At 39.5% G+C, this 23,482-nt stretch overlaps 1 protein-coding gene across 3 annotated transcripts; it reads right to left on the reverse strand.

The window, feature by feature from the left end:
• Positions 1–10,298: 10,298 nt before the first annotated feature.
• Positions 10,299–22,427, reverse strand: cUnh18orf54 (chromosome Un C18orf54 homolog). Of its 3 annotated transcripts, XM_079511075.1 has the most exons (14): positions 22,233–22,356; positions 21,072–21,180; positions 20,239–20,347; positions 19,663–19,824; positions 18,951–19,050; positions 17,117–17,177; positions 16,949–17,027; positions 16,525–16,577; positions 16,125–16,188; positions 15,397–15,445; positions 15,221–15,296; positions 14,200–14,274; positions 12,493–12,545; positions 10,299–11,958 (listed from the first exon to the last, which is right to left on the reverse strand). In XM_079511075.1, the coding sequence occupies exons 2-14, from the start codon at positions 21,177–21,179 to the stop codon at positions 11,880–11,882; spliced, it is 1,068 nt and encodes a 355-aa protein (XP_079367201.1). In that variant the 5' UTR covers position 21,180; positions 22,233–22,356; the 3' UTR covers positions 10,299–11,879. The 3 variants fall into 3 exon arrangements, with proteins under 3 accessions (XP_079367201.1, XP_079367203.1, XP_079367202.1); XM_079511077.1 differs by lacking the exons at positions 20,239–20,347; positions 21,072–21,180 and adding an exon at positions 22,059–22,104 and having other exon boundaries at positions 22,233–22,319; XM_079511076.1 differs by lacking the exons at positions 20,239–20,347; positions 21,072–21,180 and having other exon boundaries at positions 22,233–22,427.
• Positions 22,428–23,482: the final 1,055 nt, after the last annotated feature.

The following is a 23,482-nucleotide window of genomic DNA, read 5'->3' on the forward strand; positions in this document are numbered from 1 at the left end:
AGAAAGCATTGAGGTCGAGTATTCAATTCATAGAAACATTTAGCGACAGAGAAATACCGGTATACAATGCTATGCAAAAATATCATGTAAACAAGTACTAATCAAAAAGAAAAAGATGTACAGTTAAAGAAAACGGGGAAAAAAACACATTTTGGCATTTATGGTGATAGGCGCATTAGGCGGTCTACATTTTGGTGGCATAGCAGTAGAACGACGGGCTACATTATCTCCCATGTAATAAATGGATCTATACACATTTATCCAGGGATTTTAGTGGTCATGTACTTTACGAAATGTTTCCAATCATCACAGTGGATATTCCAGGTTGTTAAAATGCAGACAGCTGCAGCTGTTTTCCATTGTTCACACTATACGTGGGCACTAAGCCATGACCTCAACACCCACCTGGTAGTGTTGGGTGATGAGAGTTAAGCCATGACCTCAACACCCACCTGGTTGTGTTGGGTGATGAGAGCTAGTGGTATATTTTCTCTCAAGATTCACCAAACAAATCAAGAAACTGTTACCGGCTCTTCTTGTGCTTTTAGCCCATCAAATCTCTGTGTCATTAAAAAAGTGTCATAAAATAAAACCTTAATCTATCACAACTGTTGTAATGAAAGTCTACAATATCTTCCACATATTGCATAGATCTTCTTTTTTTTATTTTAAATATACTGTATTAATATATCCAGGGATCTTGGGATTTTTGTGTTCATGCATGTTCATTTTTTAATCAAAACGTGTTTAATCATTACAGTCAATCTTCTATTTTCTTAAATATGCAGACAGCTGCAGCTGTTTATATTGTTGACTTAGTACATTGACAGTGAATCTACAAGGTCAACAACTCAATAACTCTACACCACATTGCGTTGGGATGGGATGGGAGTGGCATTGTTCGCCTCACTCGATCCTTGAGGACAAAGATAACGCTGTGAAATTGTTTTTGGATTCCCTCTACCATTCTGACCATTAAGCATACTTGAAAGTACATTTGTGTTGTATCATGTGTTGTATTTGCCTGTGAATAATGACATAATGTAGGACACAATCACCAGGGAAAATCACACCCATGTGAAGTGACTATAGTGAGTGGTCCAACTCCGTGTGGGAGTCCCCGGGGGGTCCCCGCCCCGGAACTTCCAGACCCACAGGAACGCGCCCAGGTAGTTAATGTGTGTGTGTGTGTGTGTGTGTGTGTGTGTGTGTGTGTGTGTGTGTGTGTGTGTGTGTGTGTGTGTGTGTGTGTGTGTGTGTGTGTGTGTGTGTGTGTGTTAGGTGACACTTGGTTGTGAAAACCAACCAAACGCTATTTCCGTGCTCGACCCAGGGACACACAAAGCTCCGTAATGGAGTGGTTGCACCACTCAAAAGAGCACTACGTTGTACTATAATTAACAACATTATTAGTTCTGTAGGTGGAATATTTTCACATCCATCCATGTGTCAATCTGGGCACCCATTCAGTAAAAAAAAAGAAAAATCCCCCCCCCAGAACGTAGTACCAAACGTAGTGTCTGTATTCATTTCAAATAGAAATAACCGTATAGCTCTTTATATGGTGCTGAACCAAAGGTTTTCACCTTTGTGAAAACAATGTGACTCGATGTCAAGGGTCAAAGTCATGAGCCGTGCTTCAGGGAAAGTGCAAAGCTGTCTGGCAAGCTGATATGCAAGGTGATAATTAGTATTTTGGGCCAACAAGACCGTATACCACTTATCAACAGAAAGTGTTTGAACTCTGGGTAGTGCTAACGTACCCCTTCGACCTTAAACTCTTCTGTGGAACATTAATTTGCCCAGTGCCAGTCAAGGGTTCCAAGAGTCAGCTATCATGAGTTGGTAATGCACGGTTCAAGTATGTGTCTACTGTATGTCACTGTGACATATTGGAACAAATGGACCTCAACAGACCCACCTGCCATCCTTTGTCTACAGCTGACACAACAAAGGAAACCACTTGTCATGTTCAGATGAATCATGAAACAACACAACAGAGTTGAACTTGGCAATGCAAATTAATGCACTCGATCATGTCTTTGCCGGTAAATGCTTTATGATATTATTATACTGTGAAAGTGAATGTGCTTGTAAAGGATTCAATGTTAGCTGTAGGTTGTCATAAAATGTTTTAATTTAGTGTTAGACATTTTTACTTGGACATTGTGATCAGTTCCAAGTAACTTTAGGGAACTTTAATTGTGAATAGTTTTTTTGTGAATTTCTTATAAGGAATCTTCACCCACATCGTTCCTTCTCTCATCTCTCTTCTTGCATCAACTATAGTAAAAGGTCTACAGAATAATATTTTCTTTTATTTGCACCAAAATGATACAGTAGTAGGTAGGCTAAGTAAGTAATAAGTGTTACAAGGAGTAAGGTGTATTTCAAGAAGAGTTAAGTAGCCTAGTTATACATTGTACTGTAGTGTAGTACATCAATGAAAGTGTAAGGCTGTGTACAAATGTGATAATTTACATTAAACATCATTGGGGAAAGTGTTATATCCTTTAAGACCTTGCCATTGTAGTCCTGTCTAACCTTGAGTGTTTGATTAGCTTCCAGCTGGCTGAACATGGTCCTATGTTGTCATCGCGACCCCATGCAACAAAAAAGGGGGGGCACACCTCGGTTACCAGTGACCAGACTTGAATGCCTTTGCCAGCAGTTGTGTAACTACTGTAGGCTAAGTACATTTATTAAAGTAATTTGTAAACTGTAATTTTTACTATTATTTCCAATTTTCTGTACAAATATTATACTTTTAATCCACTACAATTATTTGTAAACTTTTAGTTACTGGTTACTTTCTAGATTTTGATTATTAGGCTATTACAAAAAACATACATTACCCAATTCATAGATCGGCTATTTTCAAGATTTTGTTATACATTTCAAAACTTGTGAAATAGGACATTCTGCATAATGAGTATACTTTTGGTACTTTAAGTACATTTTGATACCAATACTTTTGTACATTTTCATAGCAAAAAACATCGCATGGATGCACCTGGGACGTATCCTCAGTGATGTATCCCAAGGTCATCCGGGTTTCGGGTCTCTCGAACATCATACCCCTCACTCAGGCGACCCAGCCAGGGTGATCAAGTCCCGACTTACGTCCCAGTATAGCTACCCTCAATCAGTCCCATTAGGGCAAAACCAGGGCCACACAATCCGTTGGAACTACTCCAGAACTACTCTGCCAGGGCTGGGAGGTACGCTTCTGGCGCATGGAAGGACTAGGCTCTGTGGGTTGACTCCAGTCCGGGCCCCTCCTACATCTCACCAGGTCCACTCCTGCTCTCACCAGGCCCAGGACCTGTGCGTTGCAGAAGAGTCCCAGCACCAGACACTTCATTCAGGAGTGGAAGGATTTTGGTAGTCAAATCAAAGAATGGGTCCCGCACACTGTCTAGAAATTGCAAAAAATAAAAATATCTCTTTATCAGGTCGACATTTTGGTCGTTAGACCTTCATCAGGACAGACCTAATTATTTTTCTTTTTTTGAGGTAGGCCTATATCAAAACGTTCTGGACGGGAACCCCTTTTGGGGTTCTTGTTGGTTCTTGACGGTTTATCCAATATATTAATGGTGGAGACTGAAAATGTCTAATTGTATTCTCTGCGTTATTTGGTCTTGTGGCCATAAGGACTCTTTTGTTGTTACCAGTACCAGTGCCCTGTATTTATATATGTATGTAGGCTACTGTATGTTTTTGTTTTGTTTTTTTAAGTAATTGTATTGTCCAATGTGTTATGTATTGTTCTATTGTATTGTTTGTTTGTAAAAAAAGGAAATGCAATAAATATATTGTTTTAAAAAAGAAATCTGGTGGGACCCCCTGGGTGTCCCAACCCACAGGTTGAGAACCACTGTATTATAGTAATAGTAGTCCAGTAATAATGTAATTTGACCTCTAACTAATTGCAAAAAACCCAAACTCAACAGATTTTGCATCTTCAATATATCCTGAATAACAGAAAAAAAGTTGCCTGGAATTGTCTGAGGGGAAAGTGTTGAAAATGGCCCTAGCAACTTGCCAAACTGTGATGATGTCAGCACATTTGGGCAAGTTGCTATGGCCAAATTAAGCCCTATTAGGGTTTTTACGCAAAACGAATGCTTGGAATGGATTCAGCATCATGAAAACCCCATAGTTTGATATGTCACATGCTACTTAAAGCATAAGGAAATTTAGAAAATATTGCCTTATAATAGGATGTCAATGGTGGCCATACTGTACAGGCCATTTTCAACACTTTCCCCTCAGACAATTCCAGGCAACTTTTTTTCTGTTATTCAGGATATATTGAAGATGCAAAATCAGTTGAGTTTTTTTTTGTTGCAATTAGTTAGAGGTTGATCCTGTATTTTCCATAGATTTCCTGTACTATAGTGGTACCTCATTTTCAGCAAAAAGAACTGGTGTCGAGGGGAAAAGGGAGCAGACCAAGTATAGAACCCTGGGGGGCACCCATCAACTAGGTACAGTGTGAACACAAGGTCAAGAGTGGATGTCACTAAGTACTTATTAAGTGCATTGTAGGGAAAGTATAAGGTGCCATCTGCAAGGTGATACATTGGGCCACAGCCAATAGGAGAGCTCCAACAAGACCATTATAATGTTTCTCTCAATATAAAGCTTTTCAACCGGGTAGTGCTAACTTTAACACATTTAATCAGTCCCTGCCAAGGGAGTCAGCTATCCAGGCTCAGCTATTACTGCAGGAGTTATTCTGTGACGTAGGCTACGTACAAGAATAAAGTGACTGACCCTCTTGACTCATCTGAAATGTATTAGTCTATTTTTTGTTGACTGAGTTTCATAAGATTTCCGTTGACACAAATCTGTGTAGTTAAAGTGTAATGCGTTGTTTCATGGTTTTTCTATAGAATGTCTAAAGTCACTGGAAACATAAAACATGAAGAAAGAGGAAAGATCTGAGCACTCAAAAAATGGAGGAGAGGGCGTAAAAACAAGGTAGTTTATTAATTAATTACAAAGAGTTCGACCCACTGGTCAAAATCAGGGCTAGCATGAAGCTGACAAACAAAACAAATCACCATTAGTGTAGCAAACACACCCAGAACTATACACGTGTGTCTGAGCACCACACTGATAGACACATGAGTAACTAGAAAAAGTGCCCTTCTGGGCACAGGTCTCCACCAGGAGGATAGGATTGTGTGTGATGTTTGGCAAAATGTTTAGGAGTAATAAAGATGTTTATTTGTTTGTGTGTGTGTGTGTGTGTGTGTGTGTGACGCGACTTGGCCTGTTGTAGCGCCACCATGAGGCTGATTTGAAAACTGTCAAGTGGCATTTATTCCTCAGCCTAGTAGTGGGAATAGGCATGCACAGTTTCACCGCAATCGGACGCTGCGTTGCGGAGTTGTGGTGATTTGTACAAAACGGGCTACTCCTGAAAACTTTAGAAGCCAATCGTAGCCAATCAGGATGGATAATTATGAGAAATCAAACAAATCACATGATCACATGACTATGGAGAGCATGTGTACCGATGTGCGTGAAATTTGGATAAAATCTGAAGGAGTAATATTAGAAAATGTGTTTTACATATGTCGGCCTCCTGGTGGCGCTATAAAGAGCAGATGTGAAAAATTCCAGGCAAAGGTTTTTCCTTGGCCTCTAGGGAGTGTGCATACATGGTTTTACACAGATCGGTGCAGTTATAGGTAAAAACACAAATCGGCCAGTTATAGCGCCACCATGTGGCTGAGTTGAAAATATTCAAGTGGCATTTCTTCCTCGACCTAGTGGGAATGTGCGTGCAAAATTTCACGGAAATCACACCATGTGTTCATGATTTGCAGCATTTTGTTTGAAATGGAGCACTCCTGCGAACTTTGAAAGCCAATCTTAGCCAATCAGGATGGAGTCTGAAAATTCTGAAAGACCAGTTTCGTTGAATGGCTCTAGAGAGACTGTGTACCAATTTGCGTAATGTTTGGACAAAATCTGTAGGTGTACTCTACTGTCAAAACATTTTTTTTGCACAAAGCGGCCTCCTGGTGGCGCTATAACAGGCCAATGTGAAAACTTTGGGGCAGAGGTTCAGCTCTGGCATTCAGGGAGTGTGTGTGCAGAGTATGGCTGCGATCAAGCCAACGGTGCCAGAGATTAGCTGTTCACAGACGGACACACGGACGGACACACGGACGGACACACGGACGGACCGACGGACACACGGACACACGGACGGACGGAGTGCAAAACATACTCTCTCCCCATGCCTTCGGCCTGGTGGAGACAATAATAACACAGGAACAATGCAGGATCAATCAATCAATAAAGATATTCAGGAGGTATTAGAGAAAGAAAAACAAATCATACATCACTGGAAACATAACTTTGAATCTGTTATGGAACCAGATTTAACTGTTGTTATGTAATATTATCTGAAAACAACAGGAAAAAAAATACACATTCTCATACAAAAGGAAATAAGATCGTGCATCAAAGCTTGAAGGTCAGCAATTCTTTTAATGAAAATACAATATAGTCAAAGTGGTTAAACAGATTATGCCGAGTCAGACCCCACCAGTTTAGACTAGATGCCTGTCAATGTGTGATTCAAATATGACTAGGTCATTCATCATTCTTTCCGTTAAAACAGGCCTATGCAATCATAGCCAGCCCAGTTGGAGTGGAATATGAAACATGTTGAATCATGCATTTTGATTAGCAAATTTGTGTGAATTGTGGACCAAATATGTAGGTGTGGAGATCGATAGAAAAATGCCTTCTAAAATCCTAAAAAATAAATGTACACGTTGGCTATTCAACGGCATAGCAGATATACAAGCTTGCAGTGTGCTTTTGGCCTGGGCCATGGCTCAGTGGTCCAGGCACCTTGGCTAGTAATCCAGTCTGGCAGTGTGCCGCGGGTTTGACTCCCGATCCCCTTACTGCATGTCTTCCCCCCATCTCTCTCCCCATTTCCTGTCAGCCTACTGTCTGTCCCTCCATAAAAGAAATATAAAATAAAGGCGAAAGCCACAAAAAAACATTAAAAAAAAAGCTTGCAGTGTGCTTGTACATATGGTATTTTTGACATATTTTGAAAAATTGCAACAAAGTTTGTAAAATGTGGAATAATTTACGCTGTATAATGTACTGTACACTCAAGACACGCTCAATTATGGCCAGACCTCATCAAACCCTGTACACTCAAGACACTGCCCCCCTTAGATCTCCATATATGGAGCTGACCTTTTCTGACATTCCTGACCTCATCTAATGCTGTTGATCCAACCCCACCCGCCCTTCTGTTCTGACATTCCATATGTTGCTCTGACCTCATCAAACCCTGTACACTCAAGACACGCTTCATATATGGCCAGTACAGAATTAATTCCATATGTTGATCTGACCCCCCATGCCAAAGCGCCAGCGCTCGCCCAGCAGTCTGCTGTCACCCAGGCGGATGCGTGCACGTGACCTCGCCCTTTAGGGTGTCTTACTGTCATAATTATTTACATACACCTTCACTTCTGGGGTCCCTGGGAAAAGAAAACATCAGATGCAGTCCACCACCAAATATATGTCAATTTGCGGGTCCTTGACAAAAAATGACACAAATGCTTTCCCATATTTAAGGGTATAAGAACAAATGGGTTAAGGCCAAAATGTTGCTTGGCCTTCTATGAATACGACCGTACACAAAGTCTGATGGTGATTGGCCTAGTGGTGTCCGAGGAACACACACGCACACACACTTTATTTATGGCCACATAAAGGAGAAACATACAGGGACACAAATAAATATTATAGGTGCAGTAAGCTTACATTCAAAAATCATGGCATACGTTTTCATGATACAATAGGATAGGCATGCACTCAGTACTCTATGGGTGTAAGTAACAGTGTCTCCACCATATATGGCGGCTGCCAATTATAGCAGAGCCAGCACAATACTTTTCCAGCCTTTTTGCATGGAACACGAGATCTGTCAAGAGTAGTTACATACAGTAGCAGTTACATTGTAAAATGCACCAAGGAAAGTGTTAGGCTGTATAGTACCAAAGTGATAATTTCCAGGGTCAGACATTGAACCTGTTCTAAGACCTTTGCATTGCTGATAAGAAGCCCTTTCAACACTAAATGTCTTCTTGACTAACCTTGAGTGTCTCTGATTAGTGCTGAACATTCCAACCTATGTTAGGGGTCCAATTCTCAGCTGTCTTGCAGTCTAGTCAGTGACATGTTGGAGGGGAAATACATCACCCTTTGTTTCTGGTACTGTCCATCTTCAACAAGTCATAAATTGTCATAAATTGATGTTTCTTTGAAAGCATTTTGTTAAAAGATGCAGTTGAAAGAAGTTTTTTTTATATACAGTAACTTGTGTGGAATAACTGTACATCACAAAGAGCTGCTATGATTTTAGAATTGCACCTGTAAAAAAAGAAAATACAGTAATAATCAAGTATTTTTTTTACTAACTAATTAATGTGACAATTAAAATGCCCAAAAGACTAAAAAAGATGTGAAATGGCTGACCTCAGTCCATTCAGCCTCCATGATGTGTGCTAGGCCACAAAATATACAGTAGTTACTAGTTAGACTTTATTCCATTGCCATGACTATTTTGATTGATTGATTATTTGATTAGACAATAGAGAAATGCAAACAGTACATGGTAGTTAAAGCACATTGGTCTAAAAGGATAGCACCGGAAAAAGACATTGCGGTCTTGTTTCCATTCGGGTCCCAGTTATTAGTTATCCCAAGTATTGACACTTCAATGGAGAGCATTCGGTAAAAGTATCGTCACATGACACACACTTCACTGAGATAGCGATTTCATGGCTTTGTGTTGTAATCTGATTCACAACCAACAGTGACAGTCAGTACACTGCCTCATGCAGAACCTGCTTTGTTGTCATCTGAGGACATGCTTAAAATACCGTGGCATGCTGCAATGTCGCTTGCCTGTCTAACAGTGTTAATGTTCGCAATGTTCGCAACCAAGTGTATAATCAGGCATTACGAAGCCATCAAGGCCTACAAAATATTTGTTTGTCAACAAAATCAACTGTAGACTTAATCGACCAAAATCTTATATTTAGTCGACTAAAACTAGACTACTAAAACTTTTCAGATAACTAAATGTTAAATTTAAAAGACTATGACTAAAACTAAATCAAACTTTGCTGTCAAAATCAACACTACTGGCACACATTTAACTTGCAGCATCCACATTTTTGGTGCACCTTTTTGATCATGCATTTTGCCTGCGTGTGTGACATCATGTGTCACTGTCAACTAAGATGGTTTACATGGAAAACAAAAGACATTTTATCTGTATGAATAATTATATCTTCAGATGTGAATTTGACAAAAACTTTTACCACAAACTGCAACTAAAGGTTTTTTCCCCTGTATGCATCCTCAAGTATTTTGTTTTTTTCCCCTTTATGAGTCCTCAGGTGATTTTGAAGTAAAGGGCTTCTCTCCTGTATGAATCCTCACACAAGCACAAAAGAAAACACTATTAACAACAATGTAACATAAGTAAGTATATTTCTTAGTTAGTATTTATAAAGTCTTATTAGGTCAAGGGACATAATAGCAGATAGTGCAAAGCACCCTTAATTAACATATGGACACTCCCCCAATGCTAAAATATGCTGGCGAGTTGTAAGCCTTATGTGTGTGCACTCAGCATGGATAACGCATAAGGTGGTGGCAGTATGACCAATGACCTAATTGGGGCATAACGCCTGAATTTTTGACACGTAAAATGGGGCCCAGTGTCTAGTTTGGTGTTGTGTTACAGCAATAGTGTGCAGTTTGGTGTTGTGTGTGTAACAGACTGTTTGTAATTACAAAGATGCGATTATAATCCATTTCTAATGGATGAAGCCTTGGCCTGGAAGAGAGGTCATCAGGCGGTCTCCAACCTTCTTAGTGTTTCGACACTTAACCACAACACTCTCCAGTTGGCAGGGCAGCAGTGATTGGCCAAGTCACTGCCCCTCTCCTCCAGGCTTCCAGCTATAGACGAATCCGCGGAGGGGCGCCCCAGGCGCAGCAATCAGCGAGGTGCAACCAGCACCAGCTATAGCATTGGCCACACCCGGCCAACAGGGAAGTCCGCATCCTGTCGGCCAGGTGGAGCAAACCAGTGCTGACTACACCCCAGCAACCGCCGCGCCCAGGGCAACCCTTCATTCATTCATATTCTTCAGACAATACTACCTTCAGTGTATGAGTGTGGTCAGGGTTACGCATGTAAATTGACACTTTAATGATGCAATACTTTAATGATGCAATACTTTAATGATACAACACTTTAATGATACAACACTTAATTGAGCAACTTTTGGCACATTGTCATTGTCAACCAACAAACAATGTCATGTCATTAATCTAAATGTGGAGGCAACTCTGTTCACACGTTGACATATAGATGGCAGTAGATGGCAGAGGAAACCATCATGCAAGGCACCAACCTGCTTAGTGTGAGCAGTTAGGGGTTCAGTCAGTGTATACAGTAGATGGCAGAGGAAACCATCATGCAAGGCACCAACCTGCTTAGTGTGAGCAGTTAGGGGTTCAGTCAGTGTATACAGTAGATGGCAGAGGAAACCATCATGCAAGGCACCAACCTGCTTAGTGTGAGCAGTTAGCGGTTCAGTCAGTGTATACAGTAGATGGCAGAGGAAACCATGCAAGGCACCTGCTCACTGTGAGCAGTTAGGGGTTCAGTGTCTTGCTCAAGGACACTTTGACAGAAATACAGTGGGAACCCGGGATCGAAGCGGGAACCTTCCAATTTCCAAGTGGCCGATCTACCAATCACTTTATCGACTGCATGTCCATGTCTGTTGATGTTCTAAGCTTGTTATTCTTGACATTTACTAGTCTGTGATCCACAAAGACTTATTAACACCTTGAATGCGGCAGAATTTTTAAAAAATAATGGTGCGATATAGTGCCAAGCACATGAGGTAGATTTTACTCTGAAAAGCCCCGCCTTACGTTACCCCCCAAAACCGGGAGCAACCACGAGGCATAATCTTCCGTTACTTACTACCTTGCGCTGTCACTAATCTAAAGTCTCTCTAGATTCTAGAGAGACATCTAGAGCTTCTAGAGTCTAGAAGCTCTAGATGACTCTGATGATGTTTACCGGTAGTCGTTTTCTATACTAGCACCTAATAAAAAGGCTTAAAATGTCCGTGCTACTCCAGTGTCCTCTCTTCCTCTCTCTAGAAGCGTTTATATTCCAAACGAGATGCTAGGTTAAGTCAGAAATTAAGACAGAACATTGCTGTTTTGATCCAAACCATGGAGACTAAAGATTTTTGTTTAGTCAGGCCGTAAACAAGGAAGTGAACGGCAGTGCGCATATTTTGTTTTATATCATTAAAAAATACCTAAATACACGTCATAGGCACCCCGCAGTTTGAATAGAAAAGACGTGAATACACGTCCATAGTACAAAAGGTGGTTTGGTGCCTTGCTCAAGGACGCTTGAACGCTTGCAGGGATTGAACCAGCAGCCTTTCATTTACAGTCCAGTCTCAGCCAACTAATTATTGAATAATTCAGTTCAGTTCAGTTTGGAAAAATGTGAAAGTATATAAGTTTTGAGTTCTGGGTTTAGTTCCCTGGATTAGTACTATACATCCTGTGCAGATGAAGAGAACCCTATCTGAAACTGAGCTGTAGCGTATTGGAAACAAATCCAGAATCTGTGAAATACTTCAATACAGCACACTTAATTCTTGTAGTGGAAAAGACCAAGAAGTGTACGTGAGTCAAAAAAGACAAAAGAAAGAAAAGGAAAAAGTAATGGTTGAGTCAATTTTGGTCCTCCTCTCTCTCTGCTGGTAATGACATCACTTCTCCTTCCTCTCTTTCTCCGCTTGTGTGGATTCTTCAACCAGACTCTTCAGGTGGTCCAGGTGGTACAGGGCTCTGCACACAAACATCAACTGTGTGTTAATCACGTTTCAATGATTCAGTTGCATATATGGATTTCAACATGCAGTACTTTGCATTAGAACATGGTTTGTTCTGTGAGCATACGTATGAGTGATGTTAAAGCCTCACAATAGGAATGAGGTTATTGTCCCTCAAGGGAAATGTCTGACAATGTCAGAGTTGTCTGTGCAAAATGGCATTAGTCCAACGACCCATTGTTCCATTGCGAATGGGAATGATCAACTTTGTCACATCACAGGTTTACAGGTGTAAAACAGTGGGTGAAATTTGTTTTGGTCCGACAGCATGCATTACAACTAACCCTAAATACCCTGATTCAAGCATTTCTTTATGTCCCTCATAAACCATCTCCTTATTATCATGGTCCATGATATTTATTTAGACTGATTTATGTATGTTTTAATTCTAACCTTTTATGATTTCCCTCTAGCTTCTTTCTACTCCTTTTCTGTTCCTTCTACCTTTTATTAGAAGTATTATAATTACTATGTGGTGATCAGACCTTACCTCTGTATTGACAGTCCACCAGAATCAGCGTCCTTCAACTGGGTCTCACATACCTTCATAAAGAACAATTTAACAAATATTAGTACAATAATACTGTATAGTAAAGCTAGCCTAATACTACTACTAATAATACCGTAGTACAATATGCTAGTAATCCTAGTACAATACTGCTAGTTGCTACTGCTAATAATGCTGGTACAATACTACTACAGTTAGTAATAATGCTGGTACAATACTACTACAGTTAGTAATAATGCTATTACAATACTTATATCTAATGCTACTACAATAATACCAGTAAGACGCCCTGAGGGCGAGAAGGGCGGGCGAGGTCAGGTGCACGCATCCGCCTGGGTGACGGCAGACCCAGACTGCTGGGCGAGCACTGGCGCTTTGGCATGGGGGGTCAGATCAACAAATCTGACAAATTCTGTGCTGGCCATATATGGAGCGTGTCTTGAGTGTACAGGGTTTGATGAGGTCAGATCAACATATGGAATGTCAGAACAGAAGGACGGGTGGGGTTGGATCAACAGCGTTAGATGAGGTCAGTGTCGTGATCTTCTTATAGGCTATGGCGATGGCCATATATGGTGGTGTGACGTGTCACGAGGCGTGATGTCACGAGGCGTGACCATATATGGGGCGTGATGTCACAAGGCGTGACCATGGAAGTGTGACTGTATTTCACTTGTGACATGACTTGCTCTAATGCTTTAACTTTAACCCATTTAGGCCTGACGTTGAAATTTAAAAAATGTCTTCTAAATCCTGACAGTTTTCTGAAAAACCTTATTTTTGTGGTGGTGCTCAATATTTCATGTCAAGGACCCCCAAAGATTATAATGTAATATGCCTTGTTCCAGGCACCTCCCCAGAAGCAAAGATTTGAGTTAAAATGTTCACTTTGTAATAATATATATTCAAAGATTTGAGGTACATTTTCACAATTTTTCAAAAATAGCAGACCTACAAGTTCATAGCGCGGCACTCGGTGCCGCGGCACAGCGCTATGAGCTTGTAGATCTGCTATTTTTCAATAGCTAAAGTATAACATAATGCTTTAAAACACTGTAGCCTATTGAGTGTTCTATATGAGCCCCTTTGACCTCGTTGTATAAATGAATGGAGAAGACCAGGCATGCCCTTATTTCTGTATCATTTTATTAAAAGACAAAAGCTTAGTCACCAAATTCATGTTCAGTCCACTCCAGCAGTGCTAGTCATCCTGCCGAGCTAAACCTCACACCAGCAGTGCTGTCCCGCAGTGCCCGATCTTGATCTCTGCCTCTCTGTCTCTGTGTCTCTAGCTCTGAAATCCAAGCTTATGTATGGGTTTGCCTATGCGTACGCATGTGCATGTATTGTACAAAACAGTGCGCGTGGTGTGTGAGCACATGCACGCAGATTCTAAACATCATACTGAACAGGTGACCATTTCTAATTTCTATAGGATGTCAACACAATGTCCCATTGATCACTATGGCCCTGCGCGTGGTGTCTCACCAGACACAAGTCACAAGTCGAGAGTAGCATGCAGTCACCTGCCTGCAGTCATCACAGTATACTGCATACTGCAACAGTATATATAAACATTAAACAATATGGAATATTACGTGATGTGGTTCCAATACACAACACCAAAAGGGGTTCCCGCCCAAAATGGTTTAAGTGTAATAATGCTGCTGCTATCTTATCAGTGCTCACCTGTGCAGCTTGCATGTTGAACAACATGTGTTTGAGGGTCTCGACAGGTCCTGGGTGTTTCCTACCAGCAGGAGTCTGAATGGAACATTTTACACACAATAATTTTAGAGTTTTTATCAGTTTTAGGGATGTCACAATTACAAATGTAAGTTCACGATTCATTGTGACACAAACAATTGCAATGAACAATTTCATTGTGCTTTGGGCTACACATTCAAACTTAATACAATTTTAATTTGCTTCATAACCACAAATTGCACAGGGAAGATGAACTTAAATATCAATCAATCAATCAAACTTTATTGACAGCCGTAGCCAATAGAAGACATACAACAATTACAAAACAAATACAGGAGTTAATAAAACTCTAAAAATCTCTCATAAAGAAATCTATAAGAGGCACTCATACCAATGTTTCCACATAAAAGAGCGGTATCATAATCTAACAGTGCTAAACCTTGGATTGGTCAACACCTTAATCACGTTATTATGTGACCCATCAAGTCTGCTTTTAAAGCTGAACATGAGCCTGGAAGGTGGTTAGGTCAGAGTCGCAGAAGAGCTGACTAGCACTGCCACCCCTAGGCTTCTTCAGGGAGAATCCTGAGAGCATCATTATAAGCCACCTTTAGCTTGCGCAGGCTCTCTTTTTTATAATTCACCCATAAGGGGGCTGTATACAGCGGGGTGCAGTACAGCTCTAAATAGATTCACCTTGACCTCAACTGAGCAATAGTGAAATTTCCTGGCTAACATATTAGCTTGGGCATACAGCATTCTGCGCTGTCAGTACATGTCAGCATCATCAAATATAACTCAAATAACTTAAATATACTGTACAAAGACATTCTGAATCTGACCAATGGTGCAACTGGCACCAAAACTATTTAACACGTAATACACTTAATACAATGACTTACACCCACTTTAGAAGTGGCTTCCAATGTTTATAATTATACATTTTATCAGTAGTAGTTAGTAGTATTACAATAATTATTCTATGATTATTCCTTCCACCTACCTGTCCTGCAGTGTCTGTCAGAGTCTGTGTGATGTTTTCATTGTCTATGGCGTCCTCTACTGGTACTGGAGACTTACTGCAAGTTGTAAATATAACTTGTGTTATTTCGATGTTTCTACTACTACTGTACTCTCACAGTGTGACTGACAGAGATGTTTATCAACAGCTTTACTCACAAAGTGACAGGATTTTCCCACCAGCGATCAGCACCCAGCAGCTCCCCAGCTGTAATAATAATAATAAATCATCATCATACTGCTGTCCGGCAGAAACCTAATCTCTACATTAATGTTTTTGTTTGTTTGTTTGTACATTAACACTGACATTGACACACAAAAGTAGCAAAAATAGCCAAACATCAGTGGTTTGGATAATTTTTTGAAAATAAAATATAAAATAAGGGAAAGTGGTTAGGTGTGTCTGTGGGGTTTTATGTATACCGAATAAATGCAAAGTATTAACAAGAAGCTTCTTGTGACTAAATAATACATTAGAACTAAGAAGCAAAGGTTCTTTCTTTTCGTCCCATTTCCTGAAAAGTAACCGTTTTGATCATACAAGTTTTCCATCCAACAGCGACAATATACAAACTGGATAAAGATAGGGAGAGACTAGTCTCGCGTAGCCAGACAACCATTTCACAATCTCCGAACGCCACCTCCCGAAATCCGAGTCATCTGTTTGTCATTTCCGATCACGAAAATATATTTGATAATATCTATTGATTTTTTAATTTCCATTCTGTGAATAAGCATGCCGTATATGCTTTGATTATTTTGATTTATATTAAGATATATTTGCGCAACTGTAAAGTATAGTGTTTGATGTGAAGCACATTGTGCATGAATGTGTGAGAAATGATAGATGTGTTGTAGTTATATTTGGTGTTAAAATGTCTTCCTACCTTGAAAGTCCTGCTCTGAACACCTGTCTCTCTCTACAGTCTGTCTCACCTCCTTCTCACAGCCCTGAAGGACAGACAGACGGACAGACAGACAGACAGACAGACAGACAGACAGACAGACAGACAGACAGACAGACAGACAGACAGACAGACAGACAAATCAGTAATAATAAAGCTAGAAGCTCTCAAGCAGGACTACTTGTTTTATACAGTACTTCACACATGTTATACTGTTTTTATAAATCTTCAAGGTACAAAACAGTCTTTTGCTTTCAGTATATGGAGTCAACAGCGTCCATGAGCAAGGCACTAAAACTAAATGGAGCCTCCATGACAAACCCTATATGCATTAAGGATAAACATGACGCAACATAGACAAAATGTGGGATTGCGGTTTTACCTGTTTGCTCTTTATCACGCCATCCTCCTCTATGTCTCTGAGCCAGGAGGGAGCTGAGTGCACACACACACACACACACACACACACACACACACACACACACACACACACACACACACACACACACACACACACACACACACACACACACACACACACACACACACACACACACACACACACACACACACACACACACACACACACACACACACACACACACTTTTTGTATACACTCTCAGAGTTATGGGGGTCCTTGAAATAAAAAGGTTTTAAAACAACTTTACACTAAATGGAACAGAGCATTAATTAGTATCACATAGGAAGAGTTATTCTGTGTGCATATAGCCAATTAGATCACAGCGAGCAGAGCCTTCACAAGTTTAAAAGTAGTATACAAGTTATAGTGAGTTTGTCGACATACCTGTGTGGTCAAGTGCATAAGGGTCAAATGTCATCGGGGTCAGACCGGGGTCGTTCAGCCACACCGGGACACCGTGAGTCTGAGAATTAAATATGACACTATGATTCATAATATGGGAAGTACCATATAATATTGCTTTAAGTTTAGTTTTCTAACAATGTTTCTCACCTTAGAATCTCTATGGATAGGACACAATGATTCAGTCTGTCTCAATACATCTAATACTGATCTGAGAGGAGAGGAGAGGTCAAATTAGACCACTAAATAAAGATACCACCAAAGACTGTGGCGTTATCAAATTAAGATTGTCCAATATGATCAGACCCCCAGGCAGGGGTCCATTGGGGGGGTTCCAGGGGGTCCACAGTAAAAGGAGTTAATACAACATCACAATCATTGTAATCCATGTATATGTTGGATATTCAAAAGTAGAAGATCTACAAGCTTTCAAATCCGCTATATTTTAATGTTTGGGAATTTTAGACATAAGACAAAAATCTTCTCTTTTGGGGGTTTGAGAAATACTGATTTATGGGTCCAGTAGGTTTCCTATAAATAAAGCGTACAGCGAGGTTTAACCCATTTAGACCTGGTCTAACCTATATGTTTAACCTTGCATGCGACCTCTGTGCAACCTCTGTGTCTCATCAACCCGATCGCACAGAAAATAGTAGATAAACGACTAAAAGACCCAAAAGTCTGTACAAATGACACTGAAATACCTCCCCATAGACAGTGACGGAGGGGCGCTGTCTCTACCCAACTTGAGCCACGTGAAGCACCGCACAGTCGCTATGCTGAGCGTTGCGAAGTTCAGCCCCGTCCGAGTTGTAATCCGATAGGCACAGAATAGTAAATAATATAAAACCCGAACTCACCCAGCCCGAACCAGCCACCGTGAAATTCACGCCTCCGTCAAACACTAGTATGAACTTTTGGGTCTTTTAGTCGTTTATCTACGGAATTTAATTTCTGTGAGATCAGGCTAGTCTCATATAGCAACATAATAATTTTTTTTCCTTTCTTTTTTTTTAGTTTTCCCTTACCAGTGTTGCGGACTCTATTTCTTTCTCTCTTTTTTTACCTTAAAAACCTTAGGTTAGGTTCTAGGAGGAGTTTTTTTTTTTTTTTTTTTTTTTTTAGAATCGGCCTCCTCAGGTCTACTGCTTTCCATTGGGTTGGCATGGAATAAACCTGTGAGAGTTTACTATTCATTACAGTTCTTAAAGTTGACATTTATTGATGAAACATTAGTTTAAACTAAAGGGACAATTGTGTTAATTTAAAACACCCATAGTTTCATCAGCAGCTCTATCTCAGGTAATTCTTCTAATACATACTTCAGTTAATGCAAGAATGAAGATATTTTATCAAAACATTTGAACACTTATTATGGAAATGAAACAGAATTGGAATCGATCAGTAGAATAGGAATCAGAATTGTAATTGATTGCGAACGCAGTGATTGCGAACGCAGTGAGCATTTACTATGAGACCCAGCAGATCACGTCTGTGTGTGTGTGTGTCTGTCTGTGTGTGTGTCACGCTGTAACACCAACTTAACTTAAAAAAAAACTTAACTTAAAAAAAAAACTTAAAAAGGAAAAACTTTAAAAGGAAAGAAAAACTTAAAAAAAACGTAACTTAAAAAAAACTTAACTTAAAAAAAAAACTTAAAAAGGAAAAACTTTAAAAGGAAAGAAAAACTTAAAAAAAACTTAACTTAAAAAAAAACTTAAAAAGGAAAAACGTTAAAAGGAAAGAAAAACTTAAAAAAAAATTAACTTAAAAAAAAAACTTAAAAAGGAAAAACTTTAAAAGGAAAGAAAAACTTAAAAAAAACTTAACTTAAGAAAAAAACTTAAACACAAAAAAAGAGAACTTAAAAAAAACCTTACAAAATTACGTAATTTATTCTAATTGTTGTTTTTGCAATTTACGAGCTGCGTTCGCTTCCCGCGTTCGCGCGTCTTACTTGTAAATATACGACACCCATTCCTACCTGTGTTCTCTGTGTCTGGTGGTGGTGTACAACTGGTCCCGGGTCAGACACTGAATACAACCAGGTCTTTTAGCACAGAGGTCAGTCTCGGAGAGCAGGTCTGAGAGTACAGACAGAATATTTGTTTTACAAAAGAATGTCCAGAATCACCCCAGGTTGGCAGAGGAAGTGTAGCGCCCAGGATTACATTAGATCATTGAAACTGGGTGAAAAAATGGGTTACAAAATCGTGGGATAAAAAAAATAAAAAAATAAATCAAAAACCATGAATGTCTATCTGTGTTGCTGTGGAGGATGCACTGAATCTGTGTATGTGTGGGGGAGGGAGGGTAGGCATCGGCTTCCCTGATTTGTCACCCTGACCCATCAGCTTTCACGTGTGTGACAGTGTAGTATTGTGTTTACCTTGTATATAGTGTCTAGAGGCATGAGTCACAGTTTAGTATGTACTAGTGTATAGTATTGTGTTTACCTTGTAAATTATGTGCAGAGGTGAGTGATAGTATAGTATTGTGTTTACCTTGTAAATTATGTGCAGAGGTGAGTGATAGTATAGTATTGTGTTTACCTTGTAAATTATGTGCAGAGGTGAGTGATAGTATAGTATTGTGTTTACCTTGTAAATTATGTGCAGAGGTGAGTGATAGTATAGTATTGTGTTTACCTTGTAAATTATGTGCAGAGGTGAGTGATAGTATAGTATTGTGTTTACCTTGTAAATTGTGTGCAGAGGTGTGAGTGACAGGCAGCGAGCCGTCATATGGGAGGGTCAGTAGTTCCTCGGTCGTCATGGAGAAGATGTCTGGTTCTCTATGGCGATGGTCTGATAGAAACAGAACGTCTAGCTCTGTACTGTTCACACACTCCCCAAAAACTATGTTAAAAATAAAAACACGACAAGAGTTTAATGAAAAGATCGTTCAAAATCGTTCATATTAAAACTAGGTATAAAAAAATACAATTGTAACAAAGTAAAAACAGAATAAAACTCATCGGTCTGGCTGATATACAGTATTTAACATTTTTTGTGACAGGTTAAGTAGTAATGGTAGTCATAGTATGGTAATAGTAGTATAATACTAGTATAGTAATCTCAGTGTAGCAATAGTAATACTAGTAGTATTATTTATAATGAAATGAGATGGACCCCACGGTGGACCCTCTTGTAATTTATGGTGTCGTCCACTCACAGTTAACAGTTTTTGCATTGAGTTGTGCTTGAAATGTACTGTAATTCTGCAAACTGTTAATAAATACTTACAATACAATCAATCAATCAGATACGTACAGTGTGTGTCTGTGTGTGATGTCACAGGAAGCTTCAGTCTGCCAGTCTGGTGAGAACTCTCAAAGTCTGAGATGTAAGCTTCCAGAGCCTCTGTCGCCGACTCATAGTCCTGATAGACATCAATCAATGAGTTAGTTAATGTTAATCAGTCATATCACTGGATAGTGGATATTACGCATATACTATAGTCCAGGGGTCTTCAAAACAGGGTCCGGGGCCCCTAGGTGGTTCTCAAGAATAGAGTTACTACAGGAAGGTTGCCAAATCATTGATAGGATTTTTTTCTCTTTACATTAACCACTTGAACCCTAGCATCCCTATACTGAGGAGAACTTTAGCCAAAAATAGCCGATCTACCAATAATGCCTCACTCTCTCACCTGGTACAGTCAAACAAATAATGTTTTCCATATCAAAATTTACAAAGTAATGCATTTAGGATAATGGACATATCGGCATATGTTAGCCTTAAAATGCAATATCGGTATCGAATCTATATCGGTTTTAGCCAATATTTTTATTTTATGTTGAGAATAAAAAGCCTGAAAAGGCCTTTTGTGATGATGAAGGCTGCAGATTCTATCAGTCTTCAAAGGGTCAACAAGTTGGAACAATTTTAAATAAAAATACTACATTCAAGCTGTTGGGATAGGGGCAACATTTCAATATCGGTGCATCCATAGTTTTGGAATAAAGTGTTTAATTGCCTTTTTTAGATTATATATATATATATAAATAATGAGATCATATCAACATCGGTTTATAGCGGTTATCCGCCATTACAGCAATTATTATCGGATTCTGGGGTATTATCGGAGCAACAAGTGTGACAACCTTGTCTTTGTATGTGATGGTTTTGTCAAGGTGTGACGGTAACAAGCTGCCCTTCAGGCGTCCACAACTCCTCAACAGAGACGAGACGTGGGACTCAATGTCTGACATACTGAAAAGAAATGTTGACATTAATAAGACCATCATTAATTAGTAAGACATTGGTAATGGTGCCCTATGTTGTGATAGTAGTCATTGCTGCGGAGTGCAGCTGTGTCCGAAAACACATTTTCAGGTGGGTTGCAACTTGCAAGTTTCATCCAATCAGCAGAGAACCCATTCACCTGCAGTGGTGGAAGTACTCAGATATTTTACTTAAGTAAAAGTACTAAGTAGCAACTAGCAATACGAGATAAATATACTCTGTTACAAGTAAAAGGCTTGCGTTCAAAAGTATTGGCAAGAAAATATACTTAGAGTACTGAAATTTAAGTAAAAGTACTAAAATGTTGGCAGATCTAGAAGATCATGATGCGTTGTGAGCTTGTAGATTGGCTATGTATGGGCTGAAGTGGTTAATGTATGTTTTATAATATAATCATTTATATCTGCAAACTGTGCAAAGTAACTAGTAGGCCTAAGCCTAACTAAATATTTCAAGTATTGAAAATTAGAAATTAAATAAATAGGGGGGAAGTGTTTAAATTCCAATGTTGTGATTTGTGTCTGCTAATTATTCCAATGTTGTGATTTGTGTTTTTGATTGATTGATTGAAGAATTTATTAACAGTTTGCAGAATTACAGTACATTTCAAGCACAAACTCAATACAAAGGCTGTTAACTGTGAGTGGACGACCCAATTAAGCATTACACTTGTTTCCAATAGGGTCCACCATGTTCAAATCATCAAAACATTTAGAGACGTACAAATAGACACTTCTATAGACAGAACAGGAATTCATCATAAAGGAGGTAAAAAGGGAAAAGAAATATATACAGTGTCTGCTAATTATTGTTCATTGTTTATTCGCGCTGTATGGTCCGTGTACCTTCTGGCTGTATCCTCTCCCGATTGGATGAAATTCATACCCCGACCTGATTAATTAAACGACAGTTTAATGAAACTTATATGACTAAATCTTAAATGCTCCATTTTATTATGTTCACACAGCTGTGTGATGCTAAGCTAAGAAACGTTCACAAAGACAACGTTTTAAACTGACCTCGAAATAAACCGACGAAGTTCTTCCTGTCCAGGACCAGGTTGTGGTGTTTGTACTTCATACAACTTTATAAACTTTGAATAAATCAAGTTATGAACAGACCATACAATAATAACACAGTAAAACCACGAGTACAGTAAAAAAAACACGCCTAAACTTTTAAAAAACAACACATCCGTACGTCATTTCCTTTCACACCGGAAGCACTCACTTCAAAATAAAGTGAATGCAGTGACCTACGCAGAAAATAGTGACTTTGTAGTCACGTGCTGTGTGAAATAATCAAAATACCCACAGAATAAAATAGTAGTCTACTACTTACTTGATTAAGTGAACTTTCAAACTTGATAATGAAACCAATATTTTGTTTATTACTATTAAACAGAGTAAGATTATTTTAATTGTTTTTTGACTGTCATAGGCTAAAATATTACATTTATTAGGCCCCATGAAACTAAAGACATTTTTAATCTGCAAACCATAACTCGCATGTCCAGTCCTGCAACTCGCGCACAAACAAGCACCGTACGCCTATGGTTCACCTCAAATAGTATTTTTATAATTATAATTATATGTAATAATGATAATCTAGCCAACACCACTTGGGAGTTGGGAGTGGTGTTTGGTTGGCTCCTGGATATCGCTGGCCACCACGGGGTCATGAGCTCTGCAAAGCTGCTGTCGCACCGCGGTGCTGCCAGTGCATCTATAGGTGGCGGTGGTGTGCTTCTTGCCTTTCCTGGCTTTGTCATGGCTTGGCTCCTTGGCTCCCAGTGCCAGTTTGCTTGCCTCTAGTTCTGGGTGCCAGACGCAGTGCCACTATTTTACTTTCTTGAAAGTCAGCGTGCCATATCAACATTAAGTTTAATTATGACACAACACCACATCAAAATAAAATATTTCCAACAGATTCTGATTGTCCATACATTTACACCCTTTTCCCCCCTTGCCTTAATTGGAAATGTTTTCTTTCACATCAGGACAATGATCATTAGACAACTCATCTATCTCCCAGACTCCCTCAGTCAGAGTTCATAATGTATGTGATTTTCATACAGATGTAAGGAGACACTTTAATTGACTTCATTTGTACAAAATAATATTGTATTATTGACATTGTAAACCAAAAATCATCTCTTTCACACTTGGCCAGTGTGCCAATGCCCAATGATTACCCCCTTGTGGCAACGTTGTGCATAAGGTTGCTTACCCCTGCCATGGACAGACCACATCAGAAATGTGATCCGTCC

Source organism: Electrona antarctica (genome assembly GCF_951216825.1).
Source record: "Electrona antarctica genome assembly, chromosome: 9".
Classification (NCBI taxonomy): domain Eukaryota; kingdom Metazoa; phylum Chordata; class Actinopteri; order Myctophiformes; family Myctophidae; genus Electrona; species Electrona antarctica.

Bases quoted from the DNA above. Each gene is read 5' to 3' on its own strand.
- cUnh18orf54 (XM_079511075.1), bottom strand. From the start codon at position 21,179: ATGTCAGACATTGAGTCCCACGTCTCGTCTCTGTTGAGGAGTTGTGGA. The intron at 19,825-20,238 runs GTACGTATCTGA...TTTTTAACATAG, and splicing joins ATCACACACAGACACACACT to TTTTTGGGGAGTGTGTGAAC. The intron at 14,275-15,220 runs GTAGGTGGAAGG...TGTTCCATTCAG, and splicing joins TGACAGACACTGCAGGACAG to ACTCCTGCTGGTAGGAAACA.